This window comes from Zosterops lateralis (genome assembly GCF_965231275.1).
Source record: "Zosterops lateralis genome assembly, chromosome: 22".
Taxonomy (NCBI): domain Eukaryota; kingdom Metazoa; phylum Chordata; class Aves; order Passeriformes; family Zosteropidae; genus Zosterops; species Zosterops lateralis.
Window position 1 is genome coordinate 2,854,486 of NC_139782.1, and position 19,813 is coordinate 2,874,298.

The window sequence follows — 19,813 nt, forward strand, 5'->3', positions numbered from 1 at the left end:
GTGCGGGGAGCGGGGCACGCTGAGCCGACAGCGGCTCTCCTGCCCCGTCACCATAACGCGGGGGAACTTCGCGGGAGCGCGCAGCCCGCCCCACCGCGCAGGTGAGCGGGGCTCACCCGCTCCCTCCCCTCGGGATGCCACGCCTTTGTCTCCGGCCTTTGTCTGTCCCGTCCGTGCCCGGGGCGGGGACCGCTGCTGCCACCGGCACCCTGCGCTCTCGCACCCACCGCGTCCTTAGCGCCGGGCATCCCGCACCGCGCTGCCCTGGCGTGTCCCTGCCCTGCCCCTGTGCCCCCCGCCCGCCCGGAGCCCCTCCACCCCTCCAGCCCTCCAGCCCCACCTCCTCCCGCACCATGCACCCCGCTCCCCCGGGATTCCCGACGTCCCCGGTTCCTCTCCACATTCCCCCACTGCCTTCCCCCTGTCTCCTCCTCCTCCTCCTCCTCCTTCTCTCGGGTTTGAACACCCCTTGCCCCCCGCAGACCTGCCTCCCGTCCGCCGCTCGCACAGCTCTGCCCTGCCCTGCCCAGCCCAGGCTGCCGGGCTCCGACCACCGGCACCTCCGGACAGGTAGGCAGCGCTGCCCGCGCCGCGCTCACCCCGCCCGGAGCCGCCGGGGGATGCTCCGCCGAGCTGACTCCCCTCCGCTGTGGCAGGGACCGGGGAGGAGCGGGGGACAGCTCCCCGCTTTCCGTGCGCCGCGGAGGACACAAAGACACGGGGGGACGGGATCCCCGGTCCCGCCGGCGGCGGGGTGCGCGCGGAGCTCCGGTCACGGCGGCCGCGCTCAGCGGGGCGAGCGAGCGCAGAGCCCGGACAGCGCCGGGGCGCGGTGCCTCCGGCCAGACCCATTGTCACCCGTGCCGGGAGCGGGCTCCGGACTCTCCTGCCGCACGGGTCCCCCCGTGCCCTGCGCCCTGTGCCCCGCAGGGATGTTCGGTGCGGGCTCTGGGCTCACGTCCCACCGCCCCGCTGTGGGTCACTTCTGCAAGGTCCCTCCCCAGGATCAACAAAGTCGCCTCGGACAGAGGCACCCTGAGTCCCTCTCGCAGGGCCAGAGCCCCTCGCACACCCCAGGGGGATGTCCCGGCTCCAGCCAGAGATGCCGAGGGGTGACGGAAGGTTTTCCCACCGAGTCATTGTGTTTACAGAGCCGTGAGCTGCCGTACACCGAGCCCTGGGCACCCGCGGCTTGTTCTCTGCTCTTCCTCTGTTGATAAAAGTGAGGTCTCGTTTCTGAATTAAATCAATTTGGCGTCAGTTAATGGCTTATTGCAGCTAGTAATTCATCACATAGAATTTAAGTGACGCTTATCCAATTCACACCTGAAGTTTTCTGTCAGCCAGAGGGTTTAATGGAAGTGGTTTTGTATTCCCGTCTCCTCTCCCTTGAAGAAGGAGGCATTAATTTTATATATACGGTTCAAAGTGAGAATGTCATGCAAGGCAGAATGCTGATAGCACAGCCTAACTGCTCTGCCAGTCAGGACACATCCATGTGTCCCTCCTAGCGAAGATCAGAGCAAACCTGCCCCATTCTTCCCTGTAACACAGGAAAGTACTTCCCAGCTGGGTGAACAATGACCTTTCCAATTGATTGTGTCCCATTTGTCACCTGGCATTGTGCATGAAACTGAAGAGTCTTCTCTGCTGTGCTGACAGCGAGCAACTATATCTTGGATGTTAATCTCAGGCTCATTGCTATTTTAGAGTAGACTCTGTTTGATAGCAGGTCGCCTGTGATGGCTGCGTCAGGCGCACTGTGAAGTCCCAGAGGGAAGCAGAGCAGAGGGTACTACATATTCATTCCTGGGCCCCTCTTCCCCTTCCATGCAGTGACTTGCCGGGCTGAGCTGTCCCTGGCCGATGTTGTGCTGGGAAGCTCTCAGGGCAGGTTGGGCTGGGCTCAGGAGAAAGGGCCACACACCCGTGGCCAGAGGTGTGTAGTGACTTGACGGTGTCCAGTGTCAACCAAAACCGGGATGCAGGAGCTCAGCAGGGACTCGGGCAGCTCACAAGCCTGGGCTGCAGGAGAGTGAGTTCCCCGCGCTGTGCTGTGTGAACAGATGACTTCTGTCCTGATCAGGAGGGCAGAGCACAGGCTGTCAGCCAGAGCTGATGGGTGGGGGGAATCCCAGCTCCAGCCCTACAACTACTGTTGAGTGAATCAAGTTTCAGGTGGTCACTGAATACAAATTGCCCCAGGGAGAGGCTTTGTGAAGGGGCAGCTACAACTACTACTTAATTCGTTGCAAACCTGAATCCTAATGTCCTGTCTCTTGTGCCACTAATGCAATCGGTGTATTACTGAATTTGACCCTTTCTATTCTGGAGTGCTGCCTGGGGATAGCAAAAGTGAGAGAAAACAGCACAGGTGAAGGAACCAGATGTTTCACAGGGCAAAAAGGGAGAGGAGGGGGAGGTGGGCAGTGTGGTTCAGGTAGCCTGAATATCTGCAAAGAGGAAATGTCTTGCATCACAGTCATGGGGGACAAAGAAACTTTGGAGTCTGGTAAGTATGAAAGGCAAGATAGGGAGGAATGGTGATAATGGAAACAGGAAACCTAAAAAGCAAGGCAGCTCTGAAAAGGAACACAAAAAGACTGAAGATCTGTGAGCAGGGAATTCTGCTGTTCTGTCATCCCAAGGATGTCTGGGAGAACAGCAAAAACAATTGAAATTTTTTACAAATTGAGTATGCAAGAAGTGTTGGAAAGAATAAAAGTGTTAGTACTTTTGCCGTGGAGAGGAAAAGAGAAAGGCAAATATTACCTGCCTGCTTTGGGAGACCCTAGAAAGCTGGGATTGAGCTTTCAGAAATGGGAAAGTCTCTTGGCAGATTTTCTTCCCAGCATTTGCCTCCAGAAACAGAAAAACAGATGGAAGGAGACCTAGCAGGGAAGCGAAATCTCATTTATCTGCACAATGCCATCCTCATGGCTCCAGCCAGCTCTCTGCATGTCAGCCACCATAGAGCCTATCCCATCCATTCTGCTCCAGGCCTTCTCAAGCCCATCCATCACCCCATGGCTTCTTATTTACAGGGAGCCTGGCACACAAAGCTGGGTTTATTGTCTGTCATCCCTGCCACACAGGCACATACACACAACACCCGTGTAGATGCCCATACACTTTGTGTATTGCTGCAGATTGGGATTGTCTGGAGTCCAGGAAATCTTAAGTTACATCTGCCAAAGTCTGAGCTTATCAGTGCCAAAAAGAAATCTGGCCCAGCACACATGCTTGGGTCCAGCTTGGTTCAGCCCTCGAGCAAACTAAATGCATCAAGGATCTTGACAGTCTCTCAATTCAAGGGTTTTGTTCCTCTTGGCTGTGACATGAAGAACATATGTGAAAAATTAAAGCTAGGACTGTCAGATATCATGTTTTAAGTGAGATATGTGAATGAATGTAGATGATCTGATGTTCCTGCTTTGCCAAATACAAAACAAATATACCAGGGACAGTTTCAGAGTCTATTTCAGAGCCAAGGTAACACAACTGTATTTATAGGGAAAAAACATGAATTTCTGTGTACCTGCTCAGTGCACGGCTGTATTGCAGGATTATGAGCAGAGAAATAGCAATTATATTAGTGAGTCCAGAGAAGGAGACTTCCCACAGGGAAAGTTATCCAAGATGCAACTCTCTCTCCCCCAATTTAATTTACAGGATTGTGACCATCCACTACTAACCCAAAATGGATTGGAAATTGTGGCTGGAAAACAGCACTGCAGCTCACTCCCCAGCCCTGAGTCTGTACTCTGGGCAGCTCTTTGCTGTATGTATGTTCATGTGAGAGGCAGATTTGCTACCCCAGGTGGCTTGTAATCCTGAGGGTCTATAAGGCAGTGCAGGAAGAGGAGTGCAGCAATAAGGATGTAGGTCTGGTGTTGTGAAGAACTACAGAGGCAGCTTAACCTGGCAAATATTCAATTTATTTCCCTTACTAATATATGAACCCTAAGAAGAGGATGAATTCTCGGCTTTGTTGTAACATTTATGTTTGTTTATAGCAATTTAGGAAAGGCAACTCGTTACAAGGCCAGACTTCTTTCTGCTTGGTGTGTGTCTCAGGCAGAATTTCATCCTTTGCAGGCTGCATCAGCAGGGTGAGAACCTTGCTGTCACCTACATCAATGAGCCCAGGGCTAACATGGGCTTCTTTCATGGACTGTGGTCCTGCTAGAAAGAGGGTGAAGTTTACTTTGGTGCTCAGCCACTGAGGAACCTGAGCATGGAGAACCAGGGAAGCTGTTGTGTTATCTAGCTGTCTTTTCTAAGTGTGAATTCTGTAGGGTAAGAAAAATGAAGGAGATACAAAGAGGTTTCTGGAATTAAAGATAGATCAAGACATGGAAACAAGTGGTCAGGAGAAGGCTGGGACTGCTTTGGCTCTAGCACAGCAGTGTAACATTAACCCACAATTTGTCCATGCACTGGTTTGGTTTAGCAAACAGCTCAGGTCTCCCCTGGAAACAGTGTAGCACAGGTATTTATCTGCATTATTAATGCAAGATTCTGAGTGACAGTAACACAGCACATTAACCTGCCCACTCTGCCAGTGCAGAGCTGAGGCAATCTGTGTTTCCACCTGCATTTTCATCCTGGCTCATGCCAACAAGACAGCTGGGCAGCTTAAATAAATGCCCCCTATGCTTTGAAGCAGACCTTCTGTTTAACTGCCCTGCAGCATTTAGCTGCCTCCCAGCTCCCATTGAAAATCAGAATGTGTCTGTCAGGTTTACCATCAAAGGGCCACGTCTGTGAGTGAGATTGGAGACAGCCTTCCATTCTCTTTGCACTTGTTCTCTCCTCTTGGTATTTTGCCTACAGATGAAAAGGTAAGATGCTCTTTCTAGCTCTTTGAGTTGTTCTGAGTGATGTCTTAATCCAGCTGGTTTGCTCTGGTTCTTAAAGAGAAAATCCTAGGAAAAAAACAAAGACCCCATGGTCTGGGGAAAAAGCAAATGACCCCATGCAGGGGTGTTGCTATTTGTTCTAGTAGTTTTGAGGAAGAACTTCAAATGCTTTTCCTTAATAGATTTAGCTGTCAGTTTAGTTTTCCTTTGTTCCAGGTAGTTGCCAATAAAATACTATTTCTAGCATTATGCCTTCAGCAACTGAGCTTCCCAGTGCCTCCTAAATCAGTCCTCCAGGAACAGTTTATTGTCTTTTATGGCCAGTAGAAAGACCTGCTTTTTGAAAACTGCAAGAAAAGAAGGCCCCTGTGCTGCCTGCCTCTTTCCAGGGAATGGTTGAACTGAAAACATGTTTCCAGGCTATGAACAGCAACAGAGAGGAATCTTGGAAAGGCAGGATTGGCTGGTGAGTGCATGAGCAAGGTTTTTTCAATGAACAGGATGAAGGCATCTGTCTCATAACTTCAGGATGCTGGGGCTGCTGTGATGGCAGAGTTTTCACTGACTCAGAATTCTCCACATTTCTCAGGCTCAAAGAAAAGGGCAAAGGAAGAGCCCGGGATACTCCTAGGGTATTTTCTGTCAATTCCACAAAAATTGGAGTCAGAATTGGCCTCAAAGGCTGTTACCTGCTGCCCTTCACAGATGACAATGGCTGGTGTTGTGGTTTGATGCTGGCCAAACGCCAGGCACCCACAAAAGTAATTTGCTCACCCTTCTTATCTATAGCTGGGGAGAGGAGAGGGAAGAAATAGTAATGAAGCGCTCATGAGTTGAGATAAGGACCGGGAGGAAGGGCAAAAGAGGTTCAAATTTAAGGGTATAATGTAAATTTCTCATTAACAGAGTGAGAGGAGGATAAGGAGAAATAAAAGAAGCCTTTAAAGCACCTTTTCCCCTCCCCAGCCCTTCCCTCTTTCCCAGCAACAGCACAGGGAGACAGGGCGTGGGGGTTTTGGTCAGTTTGTTACTTGAGATATTGTTCTGTTCACTCAGGGAGGAGAGTCTTCCCTTTGCTATGCCATGGGGTCCTTCCCATTTGGCAGGCAATCCCCCAAAACTGTTGTGGCGTGAGTCACTCATGCACAGGGTGCAGTCCTCGAAGGACGGGCTGCTCTAGTTTGGGAACAAGGGCCCTCTCTGTATCTCTGGAAGCAGAGCCCCTCTCTCTCTATACGTGTCTCCCACTAGACCACAGCTTTCTCTGGCATCCACCCACTCTGCCCTGAGCACTTTTCCCATGGGCTGCAAGAGGGTCTCTGTGTCCCCTGTGGACTTTATGCATCACAAGGGGACAGTTTGTTTCACCACTGTCCTCCTCACAGCTTGTGGAGGAATCTCAGCTCCGACACTTGCAGCACCTTCTCCCCTCCTTTATCTCCACTGACCTTGGTGTTGCCATGTTGTTTTCCCTCACTTCCTACTCCTCTCTGACCAGAAGAAAAACTGCTGCTCGTGGGTACCATTGCCAACAAGTTCTACCAATTCAAAAACTCTTACAGGATGTCGCAGTGCCGAGAAGTTGATCTTGTCTGGGTTCTGCGTTGGGGAGCTTCTTGCTGTGTTTCCACAGCCGGCCTGGCAGCCCTGTCACCATCGTGAGGGCAGTGTCTGGACCCTGTCACCATCATGAGGGCAGTGGTGGCCCCACCGCTATCGTGTGGGCAGTGACCAGACTCCACTGCCATCATGAGGGCAATGGCCAGACCCCGCCACCATCATGAGGGCAGCGGCCAGGCCCTGTCATCATCATGTGGGCAGCGGCTGCACCCCGCCACCATCATGAGGGCCGTGGCCAGACCCCATCACCATCATGAGGGCAGTGGTGGCCTCGCCGCCATCGTGAGGGCAGCAGCCAGGCCCTGTCACCATTGTGAGGGCAGCAGTGGCCCCACCGTGGCACTGGCATTGTTTAACACCTCTCTCCATGCAGGGGCTGGCAAAGAGCAGCCACCACTGCTGCCCCTTTCCCTGTGGCAGGCAAGGCTCACCACGGGCCAGGCCAAGATGGGCCGCAGCTGAGGCCTCACCACTCCTGGGAAAACCATGCCTCTGCTGTTTTTATTTGCTTCTTAAATATGGCATCACAGAGGTGTTACCAGCCTTTCTAATTCAGCCAGCAGTGTGTCCATCTTCAGAGCCATCAGAGATTGGCTCTGTCAGACATGGTGGAAGGTTCTAGCAGCTTCTCACAGAAGCCACCCCTGTGGGCCTCCTCACTACCAAAAACCAGTCTGTGCCAAATCAACACACTGGCCAGGCAGAAAATCACCTGGAGGAGGGAGTATAAGCCTTTGTGATTAAGCAGCAAAGTGGTTCTCCTGGCAAACAGATGAAAATCAGGTGCAGCCAAGGGCTGAAGTGCAGGAAAGACTGGGGTGAAGTTGAGTGAAAAGCTGTGACTGTAACTCTGTGACAGTATTTCTTAAATGTAAGCACAGGCCTGGTTTTCTGGCAGTCAGTATCCCAGGGAACTGTTTTTAAGCATGTCTTCATGCTGCCCAGAGAGAGAGAGACAGTCTGGAAAAGCTGCACTAGAAATGCTGCAAATCTCCATTTTGTGAGAAAGGAGAATGACTGAGTAACTTAATTAGAGAATGCCTTGACTTGTGCAACATCCCAAAACCATGTCTTGTAACACAAACACAAGGGTGAAAGACCCTGAAAAATATGACAGTGAATCAGAATGAATGGGAACAGTCTGCAGCCATTGTGCTGGTGGACTCCTAATGGTCTCAATGTTCTTGGGACTTAAATGACCCTCCCAGTGACAGCCTCGCCTGTGCAGGATCAAGGAGGGAAAGTGGGACAAGCTAAAGAAACCTCAATCTGCCTCTCTGCCCCTTGGTCCTTAGACCAGCATCCCCTGCTCTGCTGACAGCCTTTTTATTTCCCTGCTATGCCATGAGGTATCAGCACAAAATCTCCAGTGTTTTTTCTTCCTTTGACCAATTTCAGCCACCCTGAAGCAGTATGCAAGCACGTGTGGAAGTCTCTGCCTTGAGCTGCACAGGGCTGTTGCTGGTCCTGTGAGGCCACCATCTGCCCTCAGTTCTGTTCATTTTGACATCTTCATTGCAAGGAACCCAGCTGTGAGGAGGGGCCAGTGCCCCTGGCCCAGGGTGCCAACCTGGCACAGACAGCCTTGGCTGGGCAGCTGGTGTTGTGCCAGGCTGAGGAGCTGTGGGCAGGAGCCAGCCCCTCCCAGCCCCTCAGATGGTGGGCTGTGAATAGGAGGGTAGGGGGGCTAGTGGGGAATCAAAGGGAAGTGTCCTACTGATTGATGGCCTCATTTGCACATGAAACTGGGACCTCTCAGCCCTGCAGGCCCTGCACATGTGTCTCAGCTGCTGTAACCAGGGCTGGGAGGAGATAAGCAGAGGGAATAACTTGCTTCCAGCTCAGGAGACCATAATGGCTTCCATCTAAGTGTCCTAGGACTGAATCTTGATGGCCTTTACAGTTCCTAAGTGTTGATTGTTTTCTCTTTTTTTTCTTTCTGTTTTAATTGCAGGTGAGACAGAGCACCCATGATTATGGAAACTTCTTCCATATTCTCTTCTTTCCTTTTCCTGTGCGTGCTGGTTCTTTCTGACATCAGTCTTGCAGTCTCCCTGAACCCTGGCACAAAGCTCAAAAATGCCCCAGAGAACAACAACCATCTTCAAAACCAAGAGATGTGGCTGCAGCAGCCCAGAACTGGGCGCCATCACAGGCAAGGCTTGGCCAAGAAGGAGAGGGTCCCTGCCATGCCTTCAAGAGGGCAGCTGGCAGGGGAAGAGACCCTCAAGATGGGCAGTGGAGCTTCAGCTGTGGAAGAGCTGGTGGCAGAGGGGCAGCCAGCAGCCCTGAAACAGAATAAGGATGTGTTCCTGGGTTTTGAATCGTTGTATCCTGAGAGGGAAAACCAGTCCCCAGGCTCTGAGAAAGGAAAGAAGCAGAACCGAGAGCACCGTCGGCACAGCCGCAGGGACAGGCTCAAACACCACCGAGGTACCTGAGCTCCACGGGAAGCTGGGGCTGTTGTGGCACTGGAAATGAGCGTCTCTTGTGTGAGGGCAAGAAGACGCAGCTGTGGTGGAGCCACATGGGTGTGTGGAGGGTGTGGAGTGTGTGCTGCTCTGGGGAGAAATCTGCTGAACAAAAGAGGCACAAGAAGAAAGGGGAACTGCAGAACCAGAGAGTTTTAGTGCTGGCTGCAATTTTGTGAAAATGACCTGGTTTGTCTTACAGGCACGCTGAGAGTCCCTGAGACTTGAGGGGCTGTTTTGGGGTGGCCTGCTTTGTTGGTTTGTTTGGGTTTTTTTCCTTTTTAGCAAATGGCCCAATTTAAGAACAAGTATGTCTGAGCCATGCTCAATCTCTCCACTGACTTCAAAAAATGATGAGAATTAGAAAAAACACAACCCCCTTATTTTGCTGTGAAGACTATTTTCTTCTCAACAGAGCTTGTACTCTTCTATATTTATGCTGAACAACAACCAAAAAAACAGATTTTGCATATGTGAAATTGCACTGCCAACTTTAAAATGTTGCTTGTTTTTGACTGGGCCTGCTTTCCTTTGCAGGTCAAGTTGTGGGTGTGTGTCTGTGGTATGAGCTCGGTGTGGTAAACCTTGAGTTCTGTTAAAGGGAGGCAATCTGTGTCAATCTACAATGTAACAAGCTGGGTGTCAGGTCCTTGAGTTCCATCTATCACTCCTCCCTGCCTCAGTAAGAAGAGCTGTATTGTTTTTTCAGGGGACCGACTAAACAGCTTGTGTTAGCAATATAGAAGAGTATGAAACAAAGCTGGTTTGAAGCAATATTTGCAGACTACAAACAGGGCTTATTTCTTGAGGTTAACTTGAGGTCTATATTTAAATTAATACTTATGGAGAAGAGGGCTATATCTGTGAATATAATTTCATTAATACTTATGGAGAAGAGGGCTATATCTGTGAAGATAATTTCATTAATACTTATGGAGAAGAGGGCTATATCTATGAAGATATTTTCAAGTTAGATAAGTCCTGACTTGAGCTAAATTGAAATAGTTCACTACTAAAATCAAATAAGAATGTATTCACAGGTATTTGCAACAGCTTAATCCATTGGCTTTAAAATGGTTAAACAGGTACATTTTGTACTCTTGAGACCAGAAAAAGACATATTTTGCTTCTTAAATGAGTGACAGACATATCTTCAGGAAGGTGTGATTAGGAATGTGTTAAGCATGCAAAAATCAAGCTGCATATACTCTGGATGTGTTTTATCACTGTAGTGGCTCATTACTCTGTTTTACAGTGGTCTAAACAGTGGCTCAGGGTCATGGAACAGTGGTCAGTGACTGGAATTAATGAATTAATGAAACATGAATTCCTTTGATTAGAATCTGTCGCACGGAGAAAAGGGATGAGAAAGGTAATGCCACTGTACCTGTTGCCCTCTGCAGGAAAGAATCCTGGGCCAAGCTCCCTGTACAAGAAACCCAAAAGCTTTGAAGAACAGTTTCAGAATCTTCAGGCAGAGGAAGTTACAAGTCTGACTCCCACCATGCTCCTCACTGGTGCTCTGGACACAGCTGTTTCCACAGAAGAGCCTCCTGTTCTTCCAGCCACTTCACCACGGTCACAGGTAAACTGGGAACTGTTCTGTACCTCCAAGCCTTGCCTTTCTCTCAGCTATCCAACTTCATTGAGTTTCAAGGACCACAGAGACAGTAGGAGCCCTTGGCTGAAAGCCCAGCATGTCCTAATGCTCATTGTTCACCTTTTGTTCACACACAGAAGCAGTGGAGACTTTCCCCTTGGCTTCAGCCTCAACAAGGGACAGCTCTTTGCTTTTGAAAATGAGATGCCAGGAATCCCTAGTGGATAAGACAGGAGTGGAGGAGGGGAGGAAGAATCAAAAAGTTTTTTTTAATGTGTAAAGGCACCATGAAAATTTGCCAAGACTTCAATGTCTCTACAGAAGTGTAATCTATTGTCTCTCTGGTTTTTTTGTGGTGTGCAGGCCCGCCTCAGGCAAGATGGGGATGTGATGCCCACCTTGGATATGGCACTCTTTGACTGGACCGATTATGAGGATCTCAAACCAGAAATGTGGCCATCTGCTAGAAAGAAAGGTGCTAAACCTCCCTGTCCTCTTTCCCAAAAGTCATCCTGTAAGGCTTGTCTACGGTTAGTATTCATAGATGTGCTGGAGGACATGAGATCATAGTGGTGGGGAAAGAGAGAAGCAGCATAATAGTGATTGAGTTTTGTGCTCAGTTTCAGAATGTTTCTCATTCTGGATGCATATTTGGAGGGCAGAGGAAAAATGATAAATTGGAGAGTTGAGAAATAGGAAGATTAGACTATGAAGGTTTAGAGTTCAAACTGTTGAAATTTGAGGCTGTTTTTACCCTGGAACAGTATATTCTCCAAAATGAAAACACTAGCATAAAATTTTCTATCAGCATCTTTTTTTTTCCATAGAAAAACGCCGCAGTAAGAGCCCCAACAGTGGAAATGAAACCATGACAGCTGAAGGAGAGCCATGTGATCACCACCTTGACTGCCACCCAGGTCAGGATCAGCTTGGCAGAGTCTTTTCTCCAAACATGAGATGTTTGAGGTCTAGCCCAGGTTTTAAGACATGCATCCTGATTTCTCCTACTGATAGGAAGTGTTATGCAAGGGAAGGGCAGAGGTTTCTAGGGATGCTGTGGGACCAGATGATGTCTGCACAATGGAATTGTCATGGGTGACAGTAGCACTACAGGTAAAGGATCCCTGAGCTGTGCTGACCCTGGCCCTGTGTTGCAGGCTCCTGCTGTGACTTGCGTGAGCACCTCTGCAAACCACACAACCGAGGCCTTAACAACAAGTGTTATGATGACTGTATGTGCACTGAAGGTGAGTCCAGCTCTTTGCTCCCTGTCTTGGTTTAGAAGATGGGTGTCTGCCAGGGAAGGTGGAAACCTCCCTTGGAATGGAAAATATGACCCCTTCCCTCCAAATTATTATAGCTTTGAAATTACAGGGATTTCAGGCAAAGATATGGGAAAAGGAATAACGGTTCTTTACGTGTATATATATATGTATAGGAAGACAAACCAACAGTAGCAATGGTAACAGCAACAAACAGAACCAGGAACCCAGTGCCAGCCCTCTCTTGCCCCAGGCACCTTCTGGACACAAAACAAAAACAAAAGTAAACATGGTTATGAGATATAAACCATCCCCAGGACACTCCCCGACTTTGTACCATTGACCTGAAATAGTGGTTTGTATATGAAAACAGGAGCCAAGCTCTCCTGCTCTTACCTCTGCCACTGGCTCACAGTGTGACTATTGAGTCTTCTAGGATACCTTCTTTTCTCTCTTGTTTCTTTCTTGACTCCTGATATCTACCAACCTAGAAGAAGCCACAATGTATTAACATTTCAGTGGTGCTTTCAAGTATCACAGACTATGAAGACACTGTTTTGTATGACCTTGTGCCTAACATGACTTTCCCAAGTTAATTTCAACTGAACTTGTAGGAATTTAGTAGATGCAGGAAGGACTCAGGCTTTTGTTTCTTAAAACAATTTCTGAAGAATCCACAGCAGCCTTTACTAGGCAGGTGCATTATGAAGGTGTTAAAAGGCACATTTCTAGTCCAAACATGTTCAAGATCAGCTCCAGGCACTGAGTCTTGCCTGCCAGAACAAAACTCTGTTTGCCAAGTTTTGTGACCTGCAGTAGGTACCCAGTGATCTGATCAGGCTGTTTTTTACCCAGTTAAATGGGCAGCTTTCCTGGAGTTGCAATGTTAAATAGTCTTCACCTTGGGCGTGTTGTGTAACACCACAAGATCCTAATCAGAGATGACTTTCTGATAAATTAGCCTAGAAATGTGTTTCTGCAATCCCTAATGAGGCTGCCCCAGGCCCTGCTTTATCCTTAAGCTAGTTACAAGTTGATAGCAAATGTGCATCCTGTGTAGTGTAAAAAAGATCTAGAGATGGAAGATCCAGGTAAGATAGACAAGAGGCTTAGATAAGAACAGAGCTCTGATAAGAGCATGCTCTCCTTCTAGGAGGCCAGATTGCCCTGGTGTGATTGGTAATGAGGGGCACAAACCCAACGTTTTAAGGTAGTCCAGGGACATAATTCCAAAAGAAGGCTCTGTGACATCATCTGGGTCTCCAGTGTACTACCAAGGACAGTTTTGAGCTGTCTTATTACAAAAGCTATAAATCCTCTACTGCCTGCTCTGGAAGTTAAAAGAGCTGCAGTTTCTAGAATGATCAAATCAGCTCCTGCCAACCCAAATGACAAGATCCTGCACTACTGAAAATCAGGGTTTTCATAAAAATTATTTAACCATAGGCTGTATCCTGCCTGGCCCAAGTAGCTGTGCATTCTGGTGTAACAAAGTCAGACAGAAACAAGATAAAATCTACCTCTTGGAGCCAGAAACCAAGTAGTTACCATGACCAGAGGCTCCATTACCTTCCACTGCCATGGGAGAACATGTACTCATAGTTTTTTACAAATAAAAGACCTTTTTTCCCCTTCATACTCACCCATGCTATATTAGCTAGCTTCCTTCAGACCCTGCACACTGAGCATGTAAAACAGAGAAATTAAAGGAGATGAGAAGTGGGCTTTGGATTGGACCTCCCAGCAATAACACTTCAAAGTCTCTTCTCCCTTGAAGCTTCAGGGAAATAAATAGCAAGAGGAGGTCTCTAGTCATTGCTGCTGCACATTAAGTCTACAGTAATTTCCCAATGGAGAGATTGCTTAGACAGTAATGGGAAGTAATAGGGGGAAATCAAGCAGAGCTTCCATAAAATCACTGGAAACAATTGGAATAATTCATTGGTATTTCAAGAAGCCAGTGAAACCTGCCTGAACAATGAATCCCAAACCAGAACAGTGAACCAAACAGAATGCCAGAGCCCAGAGAGCAATGTGCCTTGTCTGTGTCAGGCATTTCTCTGCCACCCTATTTGACACAGCTCTGGGACTGTCCCCAGTGCAGCAGTATCTGACAGAGAGATATTTGGTGTTACTGCTGTAGTGAGCCCTTGTGGTAATGCCATCCCTACACCTCTAGCAGGTGCTTCCATACAGGGAAAGGGTCTCACTTTACCTTTTGACATGTTAAGAAGTTAGCTGGAAAGGTCTGTGGCTTTCTCCTTGTAATTGGCTCAGAGCCAGCCTAGAAGTGTAGATTGGACCCTGACAACGTAACTCAAAGACTCTTGTTACACTCATTGGGCCAAGGGCCAAAAAGCCCACCTAAGATATTAAGTATTAAAGAGAGAGAACAAAGGAACTCCATGCTTTTTGCTTTTTGAGGTGCTGTAGCAAGCAAGGAGTTCGTCTCTGTGCCGTGCTCGGCTTTGTTGTTTTGATTTTTGTATTATTTTCCATCTTTATTAAAACCCTTTTGATTTTTCATGGCACTCTCAATCAGCCGTCTTGCTCATTATTATAGCCACGTTTCTGCCAGAGCCTGGCCTTCAGGGTGTGGGCCAAAGCCATAATCCCTGCTCCTCACTTGTCCATGTCTTTTCCATAGGGCTGCGCTGTTACGCCAAATTCCACCGTAACCGGAGAGTGACGCGGAGGAAAGGGCGCTGTGTGGAGCCTGAGTCAGCCAACGGAGAGCAGGGATCTTTCATTAATGTTTAGGAGGGTGGGACTCCTGCCTGGATGGTCAGGAGCTGGGGTCAAACTGTTTATACCTAGCAATGGGAATTAGAGGAAGAAAGTTGAGCAAATGATGGAAGCTGCAGGCTCTGAAGATGCCAGGTCCCAGCTAGACTGAAACTCATGTTCATTATAAATAGAATGGCATCAGCTTTTTCCATAGCAGGATTGCACTCCCTGTCCCTTCCTTCAGCACATTCCTGCCATTGAATTGAGTCCCTCTCTCCTAGTTAGTAAGCAATGATCATGACTCCCATTCTGATGGTCCTGGCAGGAAAAGGCTTTGCAGTTTCATCTCCTCCTCTCAAGAGAGGCAAGATGTGGAAGATCCTTCAGGGAAAAGGAGATATGACCCCTTAATTATTGCTTGAGAATAAAGGTAGATAGATCCTCCTCAGGGACTGAAGTTCCTATAGGAGAGGAAGTTTGTAGTGTCCAGGTGGAATGAAAGATGGGAAGTGGATCAGTGGGAAGCTGCCTGCCTAGGTCAGAGAGGACCCTCTGGCAGATCTCTTGCTCTCTGTCTTCACTGCTCCAGACATATTCCCTAGCTGTTACACATTACCACTTCCTACCTGTCATCCTTGGGACAATCCAATCCCACTCCATCCTTCCTTCCTTTCTTGCTTTCAGAGAACCACCTGGTTTCTACAAGGATGTGGCAAGACATCCCAGCCTGTAGCTCTCACTCATTTAGCTATCCTCCCAGGTCTGTTAATTTAAATAATTATTTTTAGGAGCTTCCTGGGGAAGTGATAGTTTTCCTAGTGAGCCAAAAATAAAAGGTTTTGTAACAGGAGATAGGACAGGCTGTTCCATTGTAGTGAAACCTGTGACATGTTGCATGTGTGTTTCTGTGATATGTAAATAAAGATATGATGGATATCCTTTGTGCAACTCTTCTGCTTTTTGACTGCACCTGAGGATGTGGAGAAGCCAGAAAAGCCTACAGGGAAGTTGGTCAGCCAGTAACACTGATGACCTGAGGTAATCACACAGAACAATTGTGCTACTGGTAGAAAAATTTCTCTGTCTAAAGTTGCCAGTGTTCTCACTCACAGTGCAGATAAGTGTTTCTGTCTAGTGTAGCCAGCCAGATGTTTTAAACTTCTTTATATTAATACTTAATTACTGGCTTCAGTGATATATTGGAGCAACAAAAGCTACATGTGTTAACCTGAAGTAGTGGTAGCTGGTGAAGATGTTTGCTACTGCTAATGCCCCAATACCCTGACTTCTCTGGGGAGGCAGCTGTGAAGCTTTTTATATCCAAGACCCTGGAGATGTATAGCAATTTCTTTAGGAACAGAAATATTAATTGTGGTGCTGTGGGCAGAATCCTCTTTACACAGCTTCCCTAAACCCCCTGTGTTCCATTTAGTTAGTCAAACTTCCAGTTTGCAATCGTGTTTATGTGGTGCCACTTTGCATTGTGTATTCACTCAGACTGTGAGTGTTACACTTTACATCTCTAATATAATGAGCGGCCACAGAGAGATGCTGTGAATGCAACATCGCTTCTGCCCTGTGCACTCCTGCCAGAGGAGGAATTTGTATGGGAGCACTTGGGCAAAACCTAGCACAGGCTTGGATGTAGCTGTTTGGATTTCTGTTTACAGCATGACAGCCTTAGCACAAAAGACAGAAGTAAAGAAAGGTGGTTTGCCTTCAGCTCGATGCCACAGCAGCAAGGATTCAATTTGTTAACCCAGGGAGAGCAGTGTAGCCCCTCCTTCAGCCCAGATGCAGAATAGTGGGTGGTGCTGCCAGTGCCATTGTCAGTGGAAGCATAAAGGGAAAAAAGGCTCCTAACTGATCACATTCAATTGCAGAGTTCTCAGCCTCTGGTCTGTGGGACACTGATGAGAACCACACGCACAGGCACTGTCAAAACCAGGTTTGGTATCACACTGCTCTTTAGTGTAGGACCCTAGATCTGGGGGGAACAGTGAAACTGAAAGTGAGCAGGAAATTTTGCAGGGGTCTTTATCCTTGGTGATGCAGGTATTCCTTGCCTCTTACACTACATATGGGATCCTTGTAAGATTGTGGACAGAGTTCGAGGCAAGACTGTTCTGCAAATTGTGAAATGCAAGTCTGAATTTTGTCAGAGCTTTTAGACTCTAAAAGAGACTTACTCCTTCAGTTCTTGCTTTTTCAGCCTTCAGTCTGCTATTAACTCTGAATATAAACAGCAGATTATTCTTAATTGGTGGGATTAATTAAAGTCAGTGAAAATTCAGTTAACTGTTATCAGTCAAGTCAGGGATTACTGGATTGATTGCTCACATTGGAGTTTCAGAAAGAGAACCTATGACCAAGTGTTATTCCTGCTGAGTCAAGCCATGGTGTTGCAGAGGTGGAGCAGGAAGGGTGAGCAGTGGTACAGGCACACGCTGCACAGCCACAGCAGTGTTGAAACAATCAGCCTGAATTATGGATCAGCCAGATCAACCACTGACTTCACAACTGCAGTACAAAGGAAAGCTGTTGAGTAAATCACGTGCAAAGGTGTGGGATGCAAGAACAGCCTGTGATATAAAACCCCAGGGCAACATTTGTACAAGTCCAACCAACTTGTGAGCACGGCAAAGCTTTTTAGTGCCACTCTGTGCTGTCTCAAAGGCATGACAGCAGCTGCAAAGCATCACCATCATGGGTTACTTTTAGCAGCTTTCCCCTTCCTCCCCAGTATCTCATTGTCACAGTGCCATCAGTGACAGTTTTGTCTTTGGGGCCATTAAGTCTGAACAAGAGAGAGATACAATTGTCAAGTAAGACTTGATTTATACGTTATTCTCAACTGATTGTTTAAGAAACTCAAATTAAAAATTCACACAAGCTCAGCTTCTCTGCTGCCCCCAGAGAATTTTAGTCAGAGCTCTTGCAAGATTGTCTATTGTCTTGAAGGGACTTTGGACCAGGCCCAAACCAGCCATAGCAGGGCTCTGTACAATAATTTCTAAAGTTAATCACAGAGCATGTATGCAAGAAAGGTGAGTGACAAAGTCCCGCCCAAAGTCCTGTTCTACAGCTACTGCTGTTAGTAGCCTCTGAGAGTCCAAGGGTTATGCATCACTCTAAACTGCTTCTCCAAGGGTGAGAATCATTAAACATGGAAAAGAGAAAACAGCATGCTGATTTGACATAATCCGTTCAGCAGCTGCCTGCTCTGCAAATGCTGTTGAATCTCAGGGATGTTGCTGGTAGTTGCCAAAATTATGACTGCAAGAGAGGCAGGGAGTGGAGGCACAAATTAAAACACTTGGGAATTATTCTGTCTCAGGTCTGTAATAGTCTGCATTCATTTTCACTTGGAGGTGTTTTATTGAAACCCTCTCTCTTCCCTTCCTCCCCCAGTAATTACCCTGTTGTAAATCCACAGTGTGTGAAAGTGCTTCAATTTGAAACCCATGCTATACCAAATTATTCACATCCATGCCAGTCATTCTCTGCTACATGAAGCCTGGAAAAAACATTGCTTTCGTATTTTTTATCAGAAAACACCCCGAGGGCTGTTGTCTTCTTGGAATGTTCTGAGTGAGCATATGTACTCCATAAAACCACTTCTGGTGTGTCAGTTAATTTTCTGGAGTGTCAGTGAATCTGAGAGTGGTCTCTTAATGATATCTCAAAGCTTTAGTTAAGATTTTAGAAAATCAGAGGAGCAGCTTGTGCTGCTGGGATTGGGAAGGACTTCCAAGTGCAATTGTCAAGACACCACGTTAATGTGACCCTCTCCACTCCCCAAATCACCCTGCCATAGTCTGTTTTGCAGTGCAATTGCAGGAGGAGGCTTTCCACCAGCATTACAAAATGCCCCCAGTTTCCCCTCCAATCCAGAAATTATTCTGTTTGCTGATTTCCCACTGGGATTTAAAAGGGAGTTTGTAGAGCAGGCAACTCTGTATGCCCTTCCTCACTACTTTTTCAGAAAGGCTCTGTGGCTAATATATGTATATATGTGCTGAGCTGGTGCCTTCATTGCTCTCAACTCCATAGCCAGGGGCAAAACTCAGAGATACTGGTGTCAGCTGCAGCCTTCAGTTATCTTCAGACTAAACCCCTAGAGAAGGGAGGAAGGGCAGAACTATGAGAGGTGAGCTTGTCTCCACCTTCATGGGCCAGGTAAGGACAGCAGGAGCAATTGTATTAACTTATTCACTTCCCTGTGGAATTGCTATCACCTCATGCACCAAGGGTACAGTGTCCTGAAAATGCAAAGGGAAGCATTTCTGCCTTATTAGCCTCACTTTTATGCTATCAGGAGGGGACCCAGCTGTGTATTAGGTCTTATTCAGTCTGCACTGAATAAAGGCAAACCAATAGATTTTTAAAAACAATAGATTTTGCATAAAGCAGATAATTGCTGGGTGTTGGTTGCAGTGAGCTGAACTCACCTGGAGCAGTCTTTAGTCAGAGAAATCTCTGTATCCAGTCTCCTGGGTCACCTGATTCTCCCTGCAGGTCTTCTTTAACTTGCTGCTTATCTTCCTCACCATGTTGTGTTGCTTTATCAAACCTGGCGAAGGGGAGAGAGACGGTGGGTTATACAGAGAGGCAATTTACAAGGTACAAGCAGCACAAAGTAGAAATAAGAACAAGCAAACCCCAGATCGCATAGGTGTGAGAGACATAATAATGCATAATGTCAGTCATAGCTCTCATTGTTTTCATATCCATGAGATCATTAAGACATTTCTAAGTCCCTTTGAGTCCATGACATGCATGCCCAGGATATAATAAGCAGGGATGAATTAACTGCATGATACGTTGATGAACAAAATGAAGTAAAGTGCTTTTATTGTACAAGGGGAAAAGCTTTGCGTTAAACAGTGTTATCAATTCAAATTATGGCTCACACTGCATAAATGATAATGAGACTCTGTCTCAGGCTGAGTGAGACTGCTGAAGGGAGCAAAGACGCCCACATGCTGCTGCATCCAAATAGTGCTCATCGTTCAACAGGGACAGTGGGATTTGTCTTCATAACAAACAATTCTCCTTTGATGGACACCTGGCTTGGCAGAAGGGCATCCCAGTGCACTTCACACCCAGCACTGAGCCAGCAATATGCCTATGCAGTGTCTCTATCTTTCCCCCCATCACAAGTGTCATATATTTTTGTCATTTACATTGAAATCCAGTCATTCCTCGACATTCCTGGAACCACTAGCATTGATCTCATTTGATACCACTACATCTGTAGACAGAGGCAGG

At 47.4% G+C, this 19,813-nt stretch overlaps 1 protein-coding gene across 2 annotated transcripts; it reads left to right on the forward strand.

The window, feature by feature from the left end:
• The first annotated feature begins 66 nt into the window (after positions 1-66).
• DRAXIN (dorsal inhibitory axon guidance protein) lies at positions 67-15,446 on the forward strand. Of its 2 annotated transcripts, none has more exons than XM_083877021.1 (7): positions 67-101; positions 8,437-8,915; positions 10,357-10,538; positions 10,917-11,028; positions 11,381-11,470; positions 11,711-11,800; positions 14,463-15,446. In XM_083877021.1, exons 2-7 carry the CDS (start codon positions 8,453-8,455, stop codon positions 14,573-14,575), a joined length of 1,050 nt encoding a protein of 349 aa, XP_083733147.1. In that variant the 5' UTR covers positions 67-101; positions 8,437-8,452; the 3' UTR covers positions 14,576-15,446. The 2 variants fall into 2 exon arrangements, with proteins under 2 accessions (XP_083733147.1, XP_083733146.1); XM_083877020.1 differs by lacking the exon at positions 67-101 and adding an exon at positions 494-570.
• The last annotated feature ends 4,367 nt before the right edge of the window (positions 15,447-19,813 follow it).